Source organism: Danio aesculapii, chromosome 15 (genome assembly GCF_903798145.1).
Source record: "Danio aesculapii chromosome 15, fDanAes4.1, whole genome shotgun sequence".
NCBI classification, from domain to species: Eukaryota; Metazoa; Chordata; class Actinopteri; order Cypriniformes; family Danionidae; genus Danio; species Danio aesculapii.
In genome coordinates this window covers 43,943,353-43,961,602 of record NC_079449.1, presented here as the reverse complement: position 1 = coordinate 43,961,602, position 18,250 = coordinate 43,943,353, and the positions used below count along the sequence as shown (strand labels likewise).

The 18,250-nt window shown below is 36.3% G+C and overlaps 1 protein-coding gene across 1 annotated transcript in view; it reads right to left on the bottom strand.

The window, feature by feature from the left end:
* cul3b (cullin 3b) overlaps positions 1-18,250 on the bottom strand; it is a 29,868-nt gene that overhangs the window by 5,453 nt on the left and 6,165 nt on the right. Inside the window, exons 4-13 of the mRNA XM_056473436.1 lie at positions 16,653-16,813; positions 13,716-13,830; positions 11,378-11,606; positions 10,802-10,947; positions 10,313-10,489; positions 8,420-8,590; positions 8,235-8,342; positions 6,796-6,920; positions 5,079-5,175; positions 4,855-4,986 (exon numbers count right to left, since the gene is read on the bottom strand). Coding sequence (XP_056329411.1) covers positions 4,855-4,986; positions 5,079-5,175; positions 6,796-6,920; positions 8,235-8,342; positions 8,420-8,590; positions 10,313-10,489; positions 10,802-10,947; positions 11,378-11,606; positions 13,716-13,830; positions 16,653-16,813 — 1,461 coding nt within the window. The remainder of the gene's footprint in view (positions 1-4,854; positions 4,987-5,078; positions 5,176-6,795; positions 6,921-8,234; positions 8,343-8,419; positions 8,591-10,312; positions 10,490-10,801; positions 10,948-11,377; positions 11,607-13,715; positions 13,831-16,652; positions 16,814-18,250) is intronic.

Genomic DNA, 18,250 nt, shown 5'->3' with positions numbered 1-18,250 from the left:
ATCATGTGTGTATATGTATAGAATGTATCATGTGTGCATATGTATAGTGTATCATGTGTCGATCAACTTCATTCATCAACTTCCAATAGCTCAGTGGTAATGTGACACACCTCTCACACCAGAGACCCGGGTTCTATCCCAAACCCTGACAGGAATGTTTCGTCTGTATATGTGTGGAATGTATCATGTGTGTATATGTATAGAATGTATCATGTGTGTATACGTATAGTGTATATATGTAAGGAATGTATAATCTGTGTATATGTATAGATTGTGTCTATGTATATAATGTATTGTGTGTGTATATGTATAGACTGTATCATGTGTGCATATGTATAGTTGATCATTCCCTGACTGGAATGTATCATGTGTGTATATGTATGGAGTGTATAATGTGTGTATATGTATAGAATGTATCATGTGTGTATATGTATAGTTGATCATTCCCTGACTGGAATGTATCATGTGTGTATATGTATGGAGTGTATAATGTGTGTATATGTATAGAATGTATCATGTGTGTATATGTATAGAATGTATCATGTGTGTATACTGTATGTATGGAGTGTGTTTATGTATAGTGTATCATGTGTCGATCAACTTCATTCATCAACTTCCAATAGCTCAGTGGTAATGTGACACACCTCTCACACCAGAGACCCAGGTTCTATCCCAGACCCTGACAGGAATGTATCATGTGTGTATATGTATAGAATGTATCATGTGTGTTTATATGTATGGATTGTACAATGTATTGTGTGTGTATATGTATATATGTATAGAATGTATCATGTGTGTATATGTATAGACTGTATCATGTGTGCATATGTATAGTTGATCATTCCCTGACTGGAATGTATCATGTGTGTATATGTATAGAATGTATCATGTGTGTTTATATGTATGGATTGTACAATGTATGGAATGTATATGTATAGAATGTATCATGTGTGTATATGTATAGACTGTATCATGTGTGTATATGTATAGACTGTATCATGTGTGTTTATATGTATGGATTGTACAATGTATTGTGTGTGTATATGTGTATATGTATAGAATGTATCATGTGTGTTTATATGTATGGATTGTACAATGTATGGAGTGTATATGTATAGAATGTATCATGTGTGCATATGTATAGAATGTATCATGTGTGTATATGTATAGTGTATATATGTAAGGAATGTATAATCTGTGTATATGTATAGATTGTGTCTATGTATATAATGTATTGTGTGTGTATATGTATAGAGTGTATCATGTGTGCATATGTATGGAGTGTATAGAATGTATCATATTTGCATATGTATAGACTGTATCATGTGTGCATATGTATAGTTGATCATTCCCTGACTGGAATGTATCATGTGTGTATATGTATAGAATGTATCATGTGTGTTTATATGTATGGATTGTACAATGTATTGTGTGTGTATATGTATAATGTGTGTATATGTATAGAATGTATCATGTGTGTTTATATGTATGGATTGTACAATGTATGGAGTGTATATGTATAGAATGTATCATGTGTGCATATGTATGGAGTGTATAGAATGTATCATATTTGCATATGTATAGAATGTATCATGTGTGTATATGTATAGAATGTATCATGTGTGTATATGTATAGAATGTATCATGTGTGCATATGTATGGAGTGTATAGAATGTATCATATTTGCATATGTATAGAATGTATCATGTGTGTATATGTATAGAATGTATCATGTGTGTTTATATGTATGGATTGTACAATGTATGGAGTGTATATGTATAGAATGTATCATGTGTGTATATGTATAGACTGTATCATGTGTGTTTATATGTATGGATTGTACAATGTATTGTGTGTGTATATGTATAATGTGTGTATATGTATAGAATGTATCATGTGTGTTTATATGTATGGATTGTACAATGTATGGAGTGTATATGTATAGAATGTATCATGTGTGTATATGTATAGACTGTATCATGTGTGCATATGTATAGTGTATCATGTGTGGATCAACTTCATTCATCAACTTCCAATAGCTCAGTGGTAATGTGACACACCTCTCACACCAGAGACCCGGGTTCTATCCCAAACCCTGACAGGAATGTTTCGTCTGTATATGTGTGGAATGTATCATGTGTGTATATGTATAGAATGTATCATGTGTGTATACGTATAGTGTATATATGTAAGGAATGTATAATCTGTGTATATGTATAGATTGTGTCTATGTATATAATGTATTGTGTGTGTATATGTATAGAGTGTATCATGTGTGCATATGTATGGAGTGTATAGAATGTATCATATTTGCATATGTATAGACTGTATCATGTGTGCATATGTATAGTTGATCATTCCCTGACTGGAATGTATCATGTGTGTATATGTATGGAGTATATAATGTGTGTATATGTATAGAATGTATCATGTGTGTATATGTATAGAATGTATCATGTGTGTATACGTATAGTGTATATATGTAAGGAATGTATAATCTGTGTATATGTATAGATTGTGTCTATGTATATAATGTATTGTGTGTGTGTATATGTATAGACTGTATCATGTGTGTATATGTATAGAATGTATCATGTGTACATACTGTATGTATGGAGTGTGTTTATGTATAGTGTATCATGTGTCGATCAACTTCATTCATCAACTTTCAATAGCTCAGTGGTAATGTGACACACCTCTCACACCAGAGACCCAGGTTCTATCCCAGACCCTGACAGGAATGTATCATGTGTGTTTATATGTATGGATTGTACAATGTATTGTGTGTGTATATGTATAATGTGTGTATATGTATAGAATGTATCATGTGTGTATACGTATAGTGTATATATGTAAGGAATGTATAATGTGTGTATATGTATAGAGTGTGTCTAAATGTATATAATGTATAAAGTACATGTATAGAATGTATCATATTTGCATATGTATAGTTGATCAACTTCATTCATCAACTTCCAATAGCTCAGTGGTAACGTGACTCACCTCTCACACCAGAGACCCAGGTTCTATCCCAGACCCTGACTGGAATGTATTATGTGTGTATATGTATGGAGTGTATAATGTGTGTATATGTATAGAATATATCATGTGCGTTTATATGTATGGATTGTACAATGTATGGAGTGTATATGTATAGAGTGTATCATGTGTGTATATGTATAGAATGTATCATGTGTGCATACTGTATGTATGGAGTGTGTTTATGTATCATGTGTGTTTATGTATAGTGTATCATTTGTTGATCAACTTCATTCATCAACTTCCAATAGCTCAGTGATACGTGACTCTCTCACACCTCACACAAGAGACCCAGGTTTTCTCCCAGACCATGACAAGAATGTATCATCTGTATATGTATGGGATGTGTGTATATGTATAGTGTATCATGTGTACATATGTATAGACTTCATCATCTCTATACATATGCACACATTATACACTCCATACATATACACATGATACATTCCTGTCAGGGTCTGGGATAGATCCTGGGTCTCTGGTGTGAGAGGCGAGTTACGTTACCCGTTGTATAAAATATATCATGTGTGTATATGTATAGAGTGTGTATATGTATGGAGTGCATATGTATAGTGTATCATGTGTGTATATGTATAGAGTGTGTGTATATGTATGGAGTGTATCGTGTGTGTATATGTATAGAAAGTATCATGTGTATATGTATAGACTGTATCATGTGTGCATATGTATAGAAAGTATCGTGTGTGTGTATAGTGTATCATGTGTTGATCAACTTTATTCATAAACTTCCAATAGCTCAGTGGTAACGTGAGTCACAATATAGAGTGTATATGTATAAAATATAGAATGTGTGTATATGTATGGAGTGCATATGTGTAGTGTATCATGTGTGTATATGTATAGTGTGTGTGTATATGTATAGAATGTCATAATTGAAGTCATAATTTTGACTTCAACTGTATATCATTTCACATTTATCTTTGCCTTTTTAATAAGATGTATTTGATGATGTTTCATTCTGTGTCAAAACTCTTTACAGATGTAACATTAGTATCGCATGAGTATTTTGACTATAGGGATGTGGATGAAGTATATCTACAATTCTTATATAGTATGGCCATAATTTAAATGCCTTCAACTTTGAAATATGAAGATGACATTATTTCTGAACTTTATTTTTAAATAAATAAAAATGTCTAAAAAACTAAAACAAAAAAACTGATCCCTGATATACATTTTTATATATATGTTCTCCCCGTGTTGGCGTGGGTTTCCTCCGGGTGCTCCGGTTTCTCCCACAGTCCAAACACATGTGCTATCGATTATTTTGAGGGATGTAAACAATAACAATGTTCCTAATGTATTTCCTGTTTTACATTTAATTACCACAGCGTCCAAGAATCCCAAAAGGGTCACATATTGATAAATAATGTTATGATAGCTGTTTTAACTTTACGTTATGATTGAATTGCCTTGTGCTATAAAATAGTTTGAGGACAAGCAGGAAATGTTCCTGGGCCAAAGACATTACCACATTGAAATGGTCTATACGTGAATTGATGAACTAAATTTGCCGTAGTTTATGAATGTGTGTGTGTGTGTTTCCCAGTACTGGGTTGCAGCTGGAAGGGCATCATCTGTATAAAACATATGCTGGAATAGTTCATTCTGCTGTGGCGACCCCCCTGATAAATAAGAGACTAAGCCGAAGGAAAATGAATGAATGACTGCTGCTTGCTGGTTCAACACATATCTTCTCTGTTCTGATGATTTAAACAATGCAATGCAGCATGCAGAAATTACTGATTCAGCTGAGAAATAACCATTACAAACTTTACACAATGTGTGCAGTACCTCAAATGTGGATTTTTCGCGGTTGTTGAAAAGCATGAGGATTGTCATCTGGAATGTGGAAACCTGAAGAATGTGTTTCCTGGTATTGGAGCCTGTAACCTGAGCCCCGCCGACCATATCTGAGCCATCTTCCTGTAGGAAAAATACACACACAGCACTGGAAGTTAGCGCGTTGTGCTTTTAACTCTATAGTCTGTGATGAACTTGTGAGCAAAAGTTTGAACCTTTTTGATTGGCCCATAAAAAGTGGCATTGAGGTCTGCTGAACCCATGTGATGCTGCAATGTGAGCTGCCTGCCACTGTGTTTGGCCAAATAAAACCTGCAGTGAAAGAGTGAAGAGTGAATATATGCAAAACCCATGAGGGAGCATTAATGTCAAAGATATTTACAAACGTGACCCTGCACCACAAAACTAGTCGTATATTTGTGGGAATAGCCAAAAATGAAAGCTGTTAAATGATTAATTGCATCCAAAATGTGTGTGTACCCTGAGTGCAAAAATATTGTGCAACAAACAAACCAAAAAAATATTATTTACATATATATTTGTATATAAATTGTATTTATAAAATTTGTAAATAACATTTTCCTCAAATATACAGTATACACATTCTCAAAAAAATAAAAATAAATAAATATATATAAATAAAAAAAAAAAATATATATATATATATATATACACACATACATACATATACATACACATATATATATATATATATATATATATATATATATATATATATATATACATACATATATATACACATACATACATATATATACATACATATATACACATACATACACACATATATACACATATATATATATATACACACACACACACACACATATACATATATATACACACACACACACACATATACATATATATACACACACACACATATACATATATATATATATATACACATACATACACATATACATATATATACACACACACACACATATACATATATATACACACACACACACATATATATATATATATATACACACACACACTCACTGGCAACTTTATTAACATTATTAGGTACACCGGTCCAACTGCTTCGCAAATTTCTAATCAGCCAATCACATGGCAGTAACTTAATGCATTTAGGCACATAGACAGGTGAGTGCAATCTTCTATGAAGTAATTTTGTAATTTTTTTACTGTGAATGTGTCAAACTTGTATATTTTGGCTTAGTTGTATGTATTGCTAATAACTGTAAAGGTGATTTTCTCAGTATTTTCATTCTTCTTTACCCTCAGATTCTGACAAGTTGTATCTCAACTTAATATTGTTTTATCCTCACAAACCATACATAAATGGAAAGTTTCTTTATACAGCTTTTAAACAACATATATACTGCTAAAGTCTGAATTATTCACTCTACTGTAGATTTTTTCCCCAATTTCTGTTTAATGGAGAGCAGATTTCTTCAACACATTTCTAATCATAATAGTTTTAATAACTCATCTCTAATCACTGATTTATTTTCTTTATTTTTGCCATGATGACAGAACATAATATTAGACTAGATATTCTTCAAGACACTAGCATTCAGCTTAAAGTGACATTTAAAGGCTTAACTAGGTTAATTAGGGTAAAGTTAGGATCATTAGGCAAGTCATTGTATAACAGTGATTTGTTCTGGAGACAATCCAAAACTAATATTGCTTAAAGGGGCGAATAATATTGACCTTAAGGTTTAAAACAATTAAGAACTGCTTTTATTCTAGCCGAAATAAAACAAATAAGACTTTCTTCAGAAGAAAAAATATTGTAGGAAATACTGTGAAAAATTCTTGCTCTAGTTTATAATAGGGGCAAATAATTTTTGACTGTGAATAATTGACACTTCTGACTGGTTTTGTGGTCGAGGTTTACAACTGGAATTAAACTAGTAAAAATGCAGTAATAAACACCTTCTAAAGACCTCGAAAGCATGTCTTGGTGAAGGAGGGATGTTACATTTGGGAGTTGCAGATTGGGTCGGCCAGTATCCCGTGGTAAGAACCCTCACGGTGAGGTCAACACCACCTAAAGACACCTACAGGAAGAAGAAAACAGCAAGACAATTCAACAACTGTCTGTTCAGATCACAATGAGAATTCAGTAGATGTCAAGACATACATTTCCATCCAAAGATAAGAATTCAATGAATGAGCAAAACTGGAATATTGCATACAATATTTGCTAATAAAGCAGCATTTCCATTCAAATGAGAAACTAAAGAGAACACAATCATCGCTTCCTGATAAACTTGCAATGTAGTTTAGAGCCTTGTGATTTGCCACTGTAGTGTTTTTTCTTCTGTAATACATGAGTTGCGCCTCTGAAGACGAAATGCAATGAATGTGGTGGCTTTTAGAGGTGTGAGACGGGAGCACAGACAGATGCTCCAGACAGTTCTGGAGGGAATAATAATAGAAGAATAATAATACTGAAGCACTGTGATGATGGACTGATGGCTGAGGTAATGCATGCGCATCTAGGCATTTTCATTAAGCATTTTTTATGGTTATAAATATCAGAAGAATAGACTTCCACTATTATTTTCCAATATTATTGTAATATTTCCCAATCCAAGCCAAAATGTCCAGAGTACACCCATCTATAGTCTTTCGCCGGGACAATCTAAAGTGTCTGTGAAACTTCTGGCAGCGAGGGAGAGAAGGGAAGTTTGCTGTAATTTTATTTAGGGCTCTTTATTTTAGCAGGTAAGTTAGATATTTTTCCCCCCCAAGTTAGTTGTTTTTTTGTTTATTGTTTTGGCCTGGATTCCCTGACGAAGAGATGCGCTTCAGAGCTTTAATTGGACAATAAACACTGTTATTCCTTGTTAAAAAAGGTTATTGTGTGGTTATTGTGAAGTGGAAAAACCCTAAATTTTATTATTTCACAATTTTATTTATACTTTATAACTGTCCCTACCAACCCTAGACTGGTTGGGATGTAACATATACCAGAAGTCGCGTTAATCAAAAAGTTAATACCATTTTATACGTTTTAGTAGTTCAGTTAGACAGCATGCTTTCACTTTTAGCATGCAAAACGCACTTTTACTGGTAGGAATGACCCCTCTACTCATCATTCTCTCCTCTTAAAGCCATATATACCCATTACAAAACCATAATGCACTGTGATATAGCCTGGTTTGATAGTTTATTGGATCGTATTGTTTTCTCACTACACCGAATCGCTCTAGAGTTTGTTTAGACTACTCCTTCAGGCAATCTCGGACAGATTGTTTTGCCGTGGATTAGAGCGCGATTGCAGGTTTTACATATGCCCAAATCAACTAAGCTAACAGGGCAAATGCGCCAGGTTCTCTGGGTCTAGGTGTGAAAGCACCCTTACTCACCCCTGTTGATGTGAGGTGCTGCCGAAACTCATCCATGGTTGTGTTGGAGATGCTCATGTCCCTAAACATGCCCTCCAGTTTCGATGTAAACTGACAGCCACATTCTGTCTGTTGAGCGAGAAACAAGCCAAATAAGACATGTAGAGCATTACAGGCACACCACCCGGTACAGAAACAGATCTTACTTTCAGCTTTGAGATCATGTTTTTCTCGGAGTCGTCAGAGACGCTCTTGTTGGTGAGGAGTCTTCTGGCTAGATGCTGTTTGTAGTAGCGCTCGAACACATCCTTCTCCTGCATGAACCTGAATAGCACCATGGCTTTATCCAGGATCGATTCCACCTCCTGTTCTGTCAGCTGAGGGAGAGATAAACAACAGATTTTCAATTTTTTGTTTATTACTGAATTCAACCGTCTATTTGCACAGCTAGTGTTTTTTAGCCACCGATAAACTTCTGATGAAAGGTTTATGTGACTATTTTTAATTTTATAAGGTTTATTTTACAGCATCGATGTTGTAATGGGATTAAAATACAATCAGTAAAACACACATAAGCATTCATTTCAAGCGTAAAACGAGATGAAAGACTCGAGACGAAAGGATCAGCAGGTTAGCACAAAAAAACTCCATTGAAAATACTGGGGAAAAATACACTTTCCATATTTCAAAAGACCCACTTTATATCAGATATCAAACAGGCAGTGAAGATCACTGATTTTGAAAGAAATGTGGCGATTTTATAATGACGAAGACAGTTCACTGGAAGAGTTTGGCCTGACTGACTGAAAATGAAAAGTCTGTGTACACATACATACCCATTATCTGGCCATCTATGTACTGCAACACATAATGCTCAGATAACAATAATACTTATATTTCTACATGGCCACGTAAGCAGTTATCTCTTAACAGAGAGGTGTCCTATCCTGCTCCAGAACAGAACACATTTAACTCATTCACCGTCAGCATTGCAAGTCACCGGCAGCACTTATGATGATTTTCACCTAAATTTGACGGCTCTCAGAAAGTTTTCTGCTAGGAATATATGAGCATAGTGTATATCAAAACAAAGCATTTTATTCTATCCTCGTGTTCATGTTTAATCCCTATGTAGTATGATTAGATTAGTGGATTTTGGAGATGTACAGTATATCAGTATTTCATATCATTAATCAATATAAAAATTAGTGGCAACCTTAACTGTGACTCTCAAAAAAAACATTTAAATAATAATTTGACGTGTTGAAAACACAGTTTACATGCATATTCCTTTAGTTATGTCATTTTAAACGCAAAGGCGACATAGTTTGAGATGTCTTTGTCATGAAAACTTGATATAACCAAATACATGACAGCTTGTCATAAATCTGTCATAAACATGACAGTCATGAGGCAGTTATAATTGTCATGAATATATTTCTGATCACTTTTTTAAGTGGAACAAACTGTATTTGTCATTAAAATATCCCAGTAAGTGTCATTAGTCAATAATAACAGCGTCATTAATATTTAAAGGCATTTAATGACAATTTATGGACAAATTCAGGTTATATCACTGTAGTTGTGCTGTTATAAATGCTATTATACAAATATAATTGACAATCATGTTTATGACAGATTTATGACTAGTTATGTTGTCTTCCCAATGTCAAGTTGTCATAAAGACATGAAACAGTGTTATCTTTGCATTTAAAAGTACAAAACTGAGCAAATGACACAATGAAAGTTCTCAAAAGCCTCCATGAAATCTGTTAAGTCATGTCATGTGATTATGACACCCTTTCAAGTAAAGTGTTACAAGCCCATTTACTGATCATTCAATTATGAAAGTCTTAACAAGTGACACTGAATCACCGAATCAAAGCAGAGAGTTATAAAGGGTGGTCGAAAAGTAACTAGGTAATACTTAAAGGTTAAATAAAGGCTGTATAATCCTGCAAATATGATTTCATATTTCCCAAGTCAATAGTACAGGCATACAACATGAAATATCCAACTTCATTACCAATTTTTAAAGCCTAGTGACACATTGATCATAGAATTCCAGAGCAAAAATATTGAAGCTGGAAATCACTCACTCCTTTGACTCCTTTCTTCAGCTTATCGTCAATGAAGAGAGAGAGATACTCAGGCGAGCGGGAGTTCAGGTTCAGGAAATACTCAAAGTCTCCTGCGATCGTCTGCTTGAATAAACGGTCATTGTTAAAGGACTCTTGCAGGAAGCGGTCAAACCGTGACTTCAGATCCAGAAGACCCTACAGAACGGAGAAAGCAAAAATGAGAGAATTGTGACTACAGGGTAAATACAGCAATCATAGAATTAATGTCAATACCTCTTAAAGGGGACCTATTATGCAAAAATCACTTTTATAAGGGGTGTAAACACAGTTGTGTGTCAGCAGTGTATGAATATAAGCAGCTTCTAATGGTAAACCCCATCCCCATGATTCAGGAAACATTTAAAAACAATCAAAATTCAAGAACGACCCAACACTAGTGGACACCCTTGACTAATATTTCCCAACACTCATGATCTGCAGGTTGTGTATGGTTTATTGTCTTGGTACCTGGATGTAGTCTACTGGGTTCTTGCCTTCTCCTTCTTCGGACACCAGAGCTTTGCCTTGCTCCCTCAGATATGAGCTCATACACTCGCACATGGTCTTCAGGCCGTTCGGCACTCTGCTGAACAACTTGTACATGCAGGCCAGATCTGTGTGCACATACACGCACGCGCGCACACACACACACACACACACAAAATAAATTTCTTTCTATTGGACTATGCAGTGATTTAAAATCAAAGGAAGCTGCTTTTTTAGGGGTTTCAACATTATTGTGATAGGACAGGGGAGATTTACAGACAGGAAAGTATTGGGAGCAGAGATAGAGGAAGGATCGGCAAAAGACCTCGAGCCGGGAATCGATCTCGGGTCACTATGAGCACCTCGGTGCTGTGTGTCGACACACGTGATATCTTATTTTACATCTCCAATCCCACCCAATATCTAAACCCAACTACTACCTTAAGACCTATTAATAATCAGTGATTTAGTTAATGGGATATTAACAGGGAATTGTTACTTTAAATAAAGTGCGACCGACAAACGCAATAGTAAAAGCGTGAGATTTGAAGAGCGCACCTTCAGTCTTTCCATTTTTGAGCATGTGCACCAGCCCGGAGTTCTCCATCTCCACAATGGTCTTCATGTGTTTGGAGATCAGCTCTCGCTCCACCACCTTCACTATAGGCTCCTCTGTCGATTTATCCAGGCAGTGTATTACTCGCTCAATCTCCTCGTTTATCCGCGCCTCCACCTTCTTTATGTACACACTCGCACTGTTCTCAGCTAAAAACTTTTGGCTTTCCATCTGGGGGGAAAATATTAAAGAAAAGGATTAAACCACAAAAGAAAGTGCTGCAAAAATGAGGCAAAAAAATGAAGACAGGTATTTATCTGTGAAGTTTTAGTGTGTTGGTGGGATTACCCCCCTTTTTCAATCATTCATTCATTTTACTTCCAACTTATTCCCATATTTATCACAGCCAACTATTCCAGTATATATATTTTTTTACGCAGCAGATGCCCTTCCAGCTGCAACTCTGTACTTGAAAACACCCATACACACTCATTCTCACACACACTCATACATTACAGCCAATTTAGTTATTCAATTCCCCTATAGTGCATGTGTTTGGACTGTGGGGGAAACCAGAGCACCCGAAGGAAACCCACGCCAAAAACAGGGAGAACATGCAAACTCCACACAGAAACGCCAACTGGCCCAGCCAGGACTCAAACCAGCGACCTTCTTGCTGTGAGGCGACAGCACTACCCACTGAGCCTTGAGTGTCAAAATAACCCACAGATCCTTTATTATAGCTTTTGAATTGTCTCCCAGTTTAAGTGTGAGAAAAACATGTGTCCATTTAAATGCACACAGTTCACGTTTCCACTGTGTTATGGTCCATCCCAGATGTCTCCGAGGCCAGAGAGGTCGACAGCGCTTCTGGACACTGTTAACATAGGGCTTCCATTCGGCACAGTACAGTTTTCACTGTCATTTGTGGATGTAACTACGTATTGTCGTACTTGACAAAAATTTGCCAATGTAGTCCTGAACCCATGTGGTGATCTGGCTTATAGATGAATGAGGATTCTTGATGCAGTGAGGGATCAGAGATTATGGTTGTTCAGCTTAGGCTTGCCCCTCAGTCCTTTATATACATTTGCAAACACATTTACATACACAATACAACTAAATACACCACAACAACCTACACCACAATGTTTCTTGAGTTTGGAGCCACTGTAATTAAATCATTGTATGACAATAAAAATATATAAATAAATTTGTTCTCACACAAAATGAGCAGATGTTTTTGAAACAGTATAATTAGTAAATTATATACAGTGGTCCCTCATTAATTGTGGGAGTTACAATAACCCGCAATCTGCGAAATCTGAGAAGTAGTCAGCTTTATTTTTTACAATTACTATAGGTCAGGGATGTCAAACTCAATTCCTGGAATGCCGCAGCCCTGCTTTAACACACTTACCTGTAGGTCTTAAACAAGACCGAAAGACCTAATTAGTTTGATCAGCTGTGTTTAATTGGGGTTGGAACTAAACTGTGCAGGGGCTGCGGCCCTCCAGGAATTGAGTTTGACATCCCTGCTATAGATGTTTTAAGGCTGTAAAACCCCTCACTACACACTTTATACTCTTTTCTCAGACAGGCATTAACATTTTCTCTTGTTAAACACTCTCAAAGTTCACATTTCCTATAAAAATAAGTATTATAGAATGAAACTAAAGATCAAAACCTGTTGTCAGGCACAAACATTCATCGCTGTCACCAAAAGGTTAATGAAGCTTTTTAGCTTTTGTGCGAATAATGTTGCGCACATTCGCATGTTATTTAAAATAAAATTATTCAGATGGCGCCGCAGAAATATGAACAGTGTCGTGAGGCCGCAGACAGCCACCGACTTGCGGCTCCAGTGTGCACACCCTGATATAAACCTATGTTTACAATGTAATAGTGCAGCTCATCTAGTGTGCGACTCCTTTTTCGATAGTCTTGCTATGTACAGTTACAACCCTTTTCGCATCCTTGTTGGAACTCACACTGCTAGCGATCGAAGACTTATGTTAATTTGTCAAGCTGAACGCATTCTGTAATGTACAGGAGATGCGGAGGAGATTGATTGACAATGGTCTACATCCAATCAGGACGCAGAACACAATGCACTGAAAATAATGCATGCTGTGAGACCACAAAAGGTGAACCGCATTAGGGACCACTGTAATTGTTATGTTAACATGTATTCTGTTTAAGAACTGTACTATAACATGTATGTGTTTAAGTCTCTTCTATATAATTCAACTTTGATGGTTGTGTTTCAAATATGCCAACTGACAGAGTAACACTAATAACAGTACACTACCAATGTAAGTGTATGTAAAGTGTACAAACCTGAAAGAATTCAGCAGACATTTCTAAGAACGGCGCTTCAAAATCCTCTTCATACACAGAACGTCCTTCCAAGCCCAAGATCATTAACATTTGACAAGCATTACGGATGGCGCCCCTGAATAAACACAAAAATATATATTTATAATCTACTTTTGTGTGTGTATGTGTGTGTGTGTTAGAGATGCGCGGATCAGCTGAAATGACACCCGAATCCGCGGCTTCATACTAATCATCCACCCGCCCGCACATATTTTTTATCTAATATATGTATCCGCACTCGACCCGCACCCGATCGTCACTTTAATCATTGAATTCTTTGTTTTAGGCATGATAGGTCACCGACTCACCGTGAATATTAACAGCAGATTCAGTGAGCTTTAATCTGCGCTTCTCTGATAGTAAAATAATACGTTAATCGTAAACGTTTTTAAATGAACATTCATTTATAAAAACAAAAGTTTGTCTTAAGACAACATTTTCCACATTTTCAAATAGATACAGAAAGTAAAAATAAGACATTTTAGCTTTTACAGATACAGGAACAAGATAACAAAAAGGGTGCCGCTTCAGCCTAAACGGCAGCTATGTTATGTTTACTTGGCCTTTTTCTTCGCACTAAAACAGAACAGCATCTACTGTGCCTGGATTCGGGCGATTCCACCTCGCCTCCAAAATGCGGCCAGCTGCACTGAATTGAGCGTTCGCTCGCACCGCGTGTTGTAGGAATGAACAAGATTCTCCTCGCAAGGCGCTGCAGTCGTGGAAATAAGCGATCTTGTTTCTCCCAGAACGAGAGCAGATTTTCCTCTGATGACTCCTCTAACTGAAACTTTAAATAGTGGGCTACTCCTGCACCACTCTCTGCTTTTTCGCTGGTCCACTGCCATGTCCCACTCCATCCACCCGCCACCGACCCGCAATTAATCATAATGTATTTTTTTATTACCAGATCCGCGGATTATCCACAGCACCCGCAGATATTACCGCCATCCGCGCATCTCTAGTGTGTGTGTAGAAATACAGTTATTATGTTTTTGTTTACTCCATGTCATTCTGAGAGCTGAGCTGCTTATTTAGATTTTCTCAGACGCATCAAGGTAAGTGTGCAAAAGTCTCTCAAACACCAACAATGAATGCATGATTATATGAGTCAAGTCTTCGCAATCAAAAAATAGCCACGAACATAACGAGTGTACTAAATTGGCCCACAGTGTATTGTGGAAATACAGTGAGTTTACTTTCAAAGCATTTCCCCAAAATATTTGTCAAAATAAGATGCCACCAAAAATCACTCCATCTGCTGAAACACAGAGAAAGTTGTGGCCAAATTAAGCCCCAAAAACACCCCCAAAGTGGATGAGAACAGCCCCGACAGTATGGAAGGTAAATCCTGCCAATTTTAAATAAATCAAATAAACATTTGAAATGAAAATGAAAATCAGATTAACAATTTCATTTTAAAACACTGTTCGCAAAATATCTGCCAAAATTGAAATCGAAATGAAATTATTTCATTTTCATTTTCATTTTCACTTTGACAACACATCGTCCCTGTCAAATTGATAATTAAAATAAAGTTTCCAATTTAAGATTTAATTTTTACTGCATTTCCGCATCAAGACTGCCAATATTAAAATGAAAAGCCAAACTGAAAAATAAAATGCAAACACAATTTTTACAAAGCATGTTATTAATGTTCACGCTATAATAGTGACAAAATTCAAATTAAAATGTAAATTTAAGCTTTCCTTTTATTGACACTTTTTCATTTCAGTTTTCATTTACGATTTCATTTTTAACGTCAACCTGTATGCAAAGCCTATGGTAATTAGTGGGAGGGGTGTATTTAAGTGACGTCGAGTGTTTCCACAGCTCCAGGGGAGAAGCCGCAAAGCCGGGTTTTGACAGCGAGAGTTACTAATGTTACTGTTACGTTTATTAAAAGGAATAAAATGGACAAAACGTTAAGCCAGCTTTTAAGAGAAGCAGCTGCTGCATTGGAACAGTAGGAGGAACGACGGACACAGGAAACACAACCGTCAAATATTCGTCCCACAGCAGTCCCTCAGCAGTCGCGGGCTTCTTCAGCGGCAAGAGAAACTGTACAGCGTAAGTACGGTAACGTTAGGCCATGTGATGAATTCGTATAGTATACTGTATTCGGTCTTGTGTGGTAATGTAACGAAGAACGCTGAAGAAGCCCGCGACTCCTGAGGGACTGCTGTGGGACGAATATTTGACGGTTGTGTTTCCTGTGTCCGTCGTTCCTCCTACTGTTCCAATGCAGCAGCTGCTTCTCTTAAAAGCTGGCTTAACGTTTTGTCCATTTTATTCCTTTTAATAAACGTAACAGTAACATTAGTAACTCTCGCTGTCAAAACCCGGCTTTGCGGCTTCTCCCCTGGAGCTGTGGAAACACTCGACGTCACTTAAATACGCCCCTCCCACTAATTACCATAGGCTTTGCATACAGGTTGACGTTAAAAATGAAATCGTAAATGAAAACTGAAATGAAAAAGTGTCAATAAAAGGAAAGCTTAAATTTACATTTTAATTTGAATTTTGTCACTATTATAGCGTGAACATTAATAACATGCTTTGTAAAAATTGTGTTTGCATTTTATTTTTCAGTTTGGCTTTTCATTTTAATATTGGCAGTCTTGATGCGGAAATGCAGTGAAAATTAAATCTTAAATTGGAAACTTTATTTTAATTATCAATTTGACAGGGACGATGTGTTGTCAAAGTGAAAATGAAAATGAAAATGAAATAATTTCATTTCGATTTCAATTTTGGCAGATATTTTGCGAACAGTGTTTTAAAATGAAATTGTTAATCTGATTTTCATTTTCATTTCAAATGTTTATTTGATTTATTTAAAATTGGCAGGATTTACCTTCCATACGACAGCACACAAGGGTTAAATATGAAACTCACCTATCAACCACCTCTCCTTTTCTCTCGCGGGCAATCATGTCTAGTAAAGTCTGTCTTAGATGGTCCCGAATGCACCCGTAACGAACCACCTGGTCTCTGAAGATGATGAGGCCCAGATTATACACGTTCTCCACATTGTTCTGCTGAACATACACACGGTCCTATACAAAGACAGAAGAGGGAAAGACAAAGAGTTCAGTATTCGTTCATTTGTATTTAAACTGAACTGAACTTAAATGAAGTCAACTGTAAACTAAGTAGAATCTGCCTGATAGGCTGGAATGTCTCCATAACCTTAAAGGGACATGAAAGGGAAGGCTTTGCATGAAAATGGGAGTTTCAGTTCGAGCACGCACTAATTTTCACAGAGGCAAAACAAACATGGGAGAAAGACAGCGACATTTACATGGACATTAGTAATCAAATTATTAGCAAAATTATTATTTTGTCGACTTTAACTGCAGTTTTGCTCTTTCACTTTCATTCAGGAACATTTCATGCATGCCCCCCGTGACAAACGAGGTATTTGATGCAAGGAACTGCTTGAAGACTGTAGTTTTAATGGATTGTTTGATACCGCACACGGTGTGAGAGAAAAAAAACATCTGCATCTCTTAATAACTTAGATGCACTCAGTAGGTGCAGAGAATATTATCAGAAAGCCATGCGTGTATAGACTATCCTGTCACAAAATGCGGCAAAAATCCTACACGACAGTAATAGTTTAAGGTGTTTACATGCCTACAATTAGAGAGCAGCATTTACAGAAGATCCTTCAGTCCATATTACTGTAGTGATATTAACGTACTGTAAACTGAGTAACTAAATCATTTTGACTAAGGTATGTCTAAAAAAACTGAAAGAGTACTGCTGACCATACACTAACTTTGCCTCTGAAGAAACATAAACAAAGAACATTAATCACACACTTATCAAATCTGTAGAGACAGGACATTCAACACCAACTGAAACGATGTCTTCTTTAAAAGAAGACGAGCTGCAAATCCGGATTTCACCATTTCCAGGTTGGAAAAGCTCTCGGGTAAAAAAATATTCCTTACAAACATATTTTTATCGCATGTTACCAGACCACTGTGATCAACACGTGAGTTCAGCTGCGCCACTGTTGCCAGACGTACGATAATTATCATATTTGTACGATAATTTCGACCTCTGTACGATTAATAATGAGAAAAATCCTATAATGTACGATTATTTCAGAATTTTATGTCATTTAAAAATAATTTCATTGTAATCTTTGGGCTTCTTTAATTATTGATCTAGCTGCATCTTTTCTGTACTGTCTGTGAGGAGAAGGTGGACGTTAGGCACGTTTTCTATCTCATCTTATGTTACCTCTTTTCAGCCAATCAACATGGAGAACGGCTCTCTCTCTCACGAGTTAACGCTCCTGCTGCGCGTGGCCGCGTGCCCGTGGTTAAGTCAGTAGTTTTCAGTTTGAGGCAGATCTTTTAAGCAATAATGTTAAAACAATTAGTGCTGTAAAGGAAGGTGAGAAGGACAGGGGAGTTTTCCCTTGGTGTTCTCGTTTTTTTTTTTCCTATTCAAATGCGTCATGAGAACGCGTTTTTTTCCAA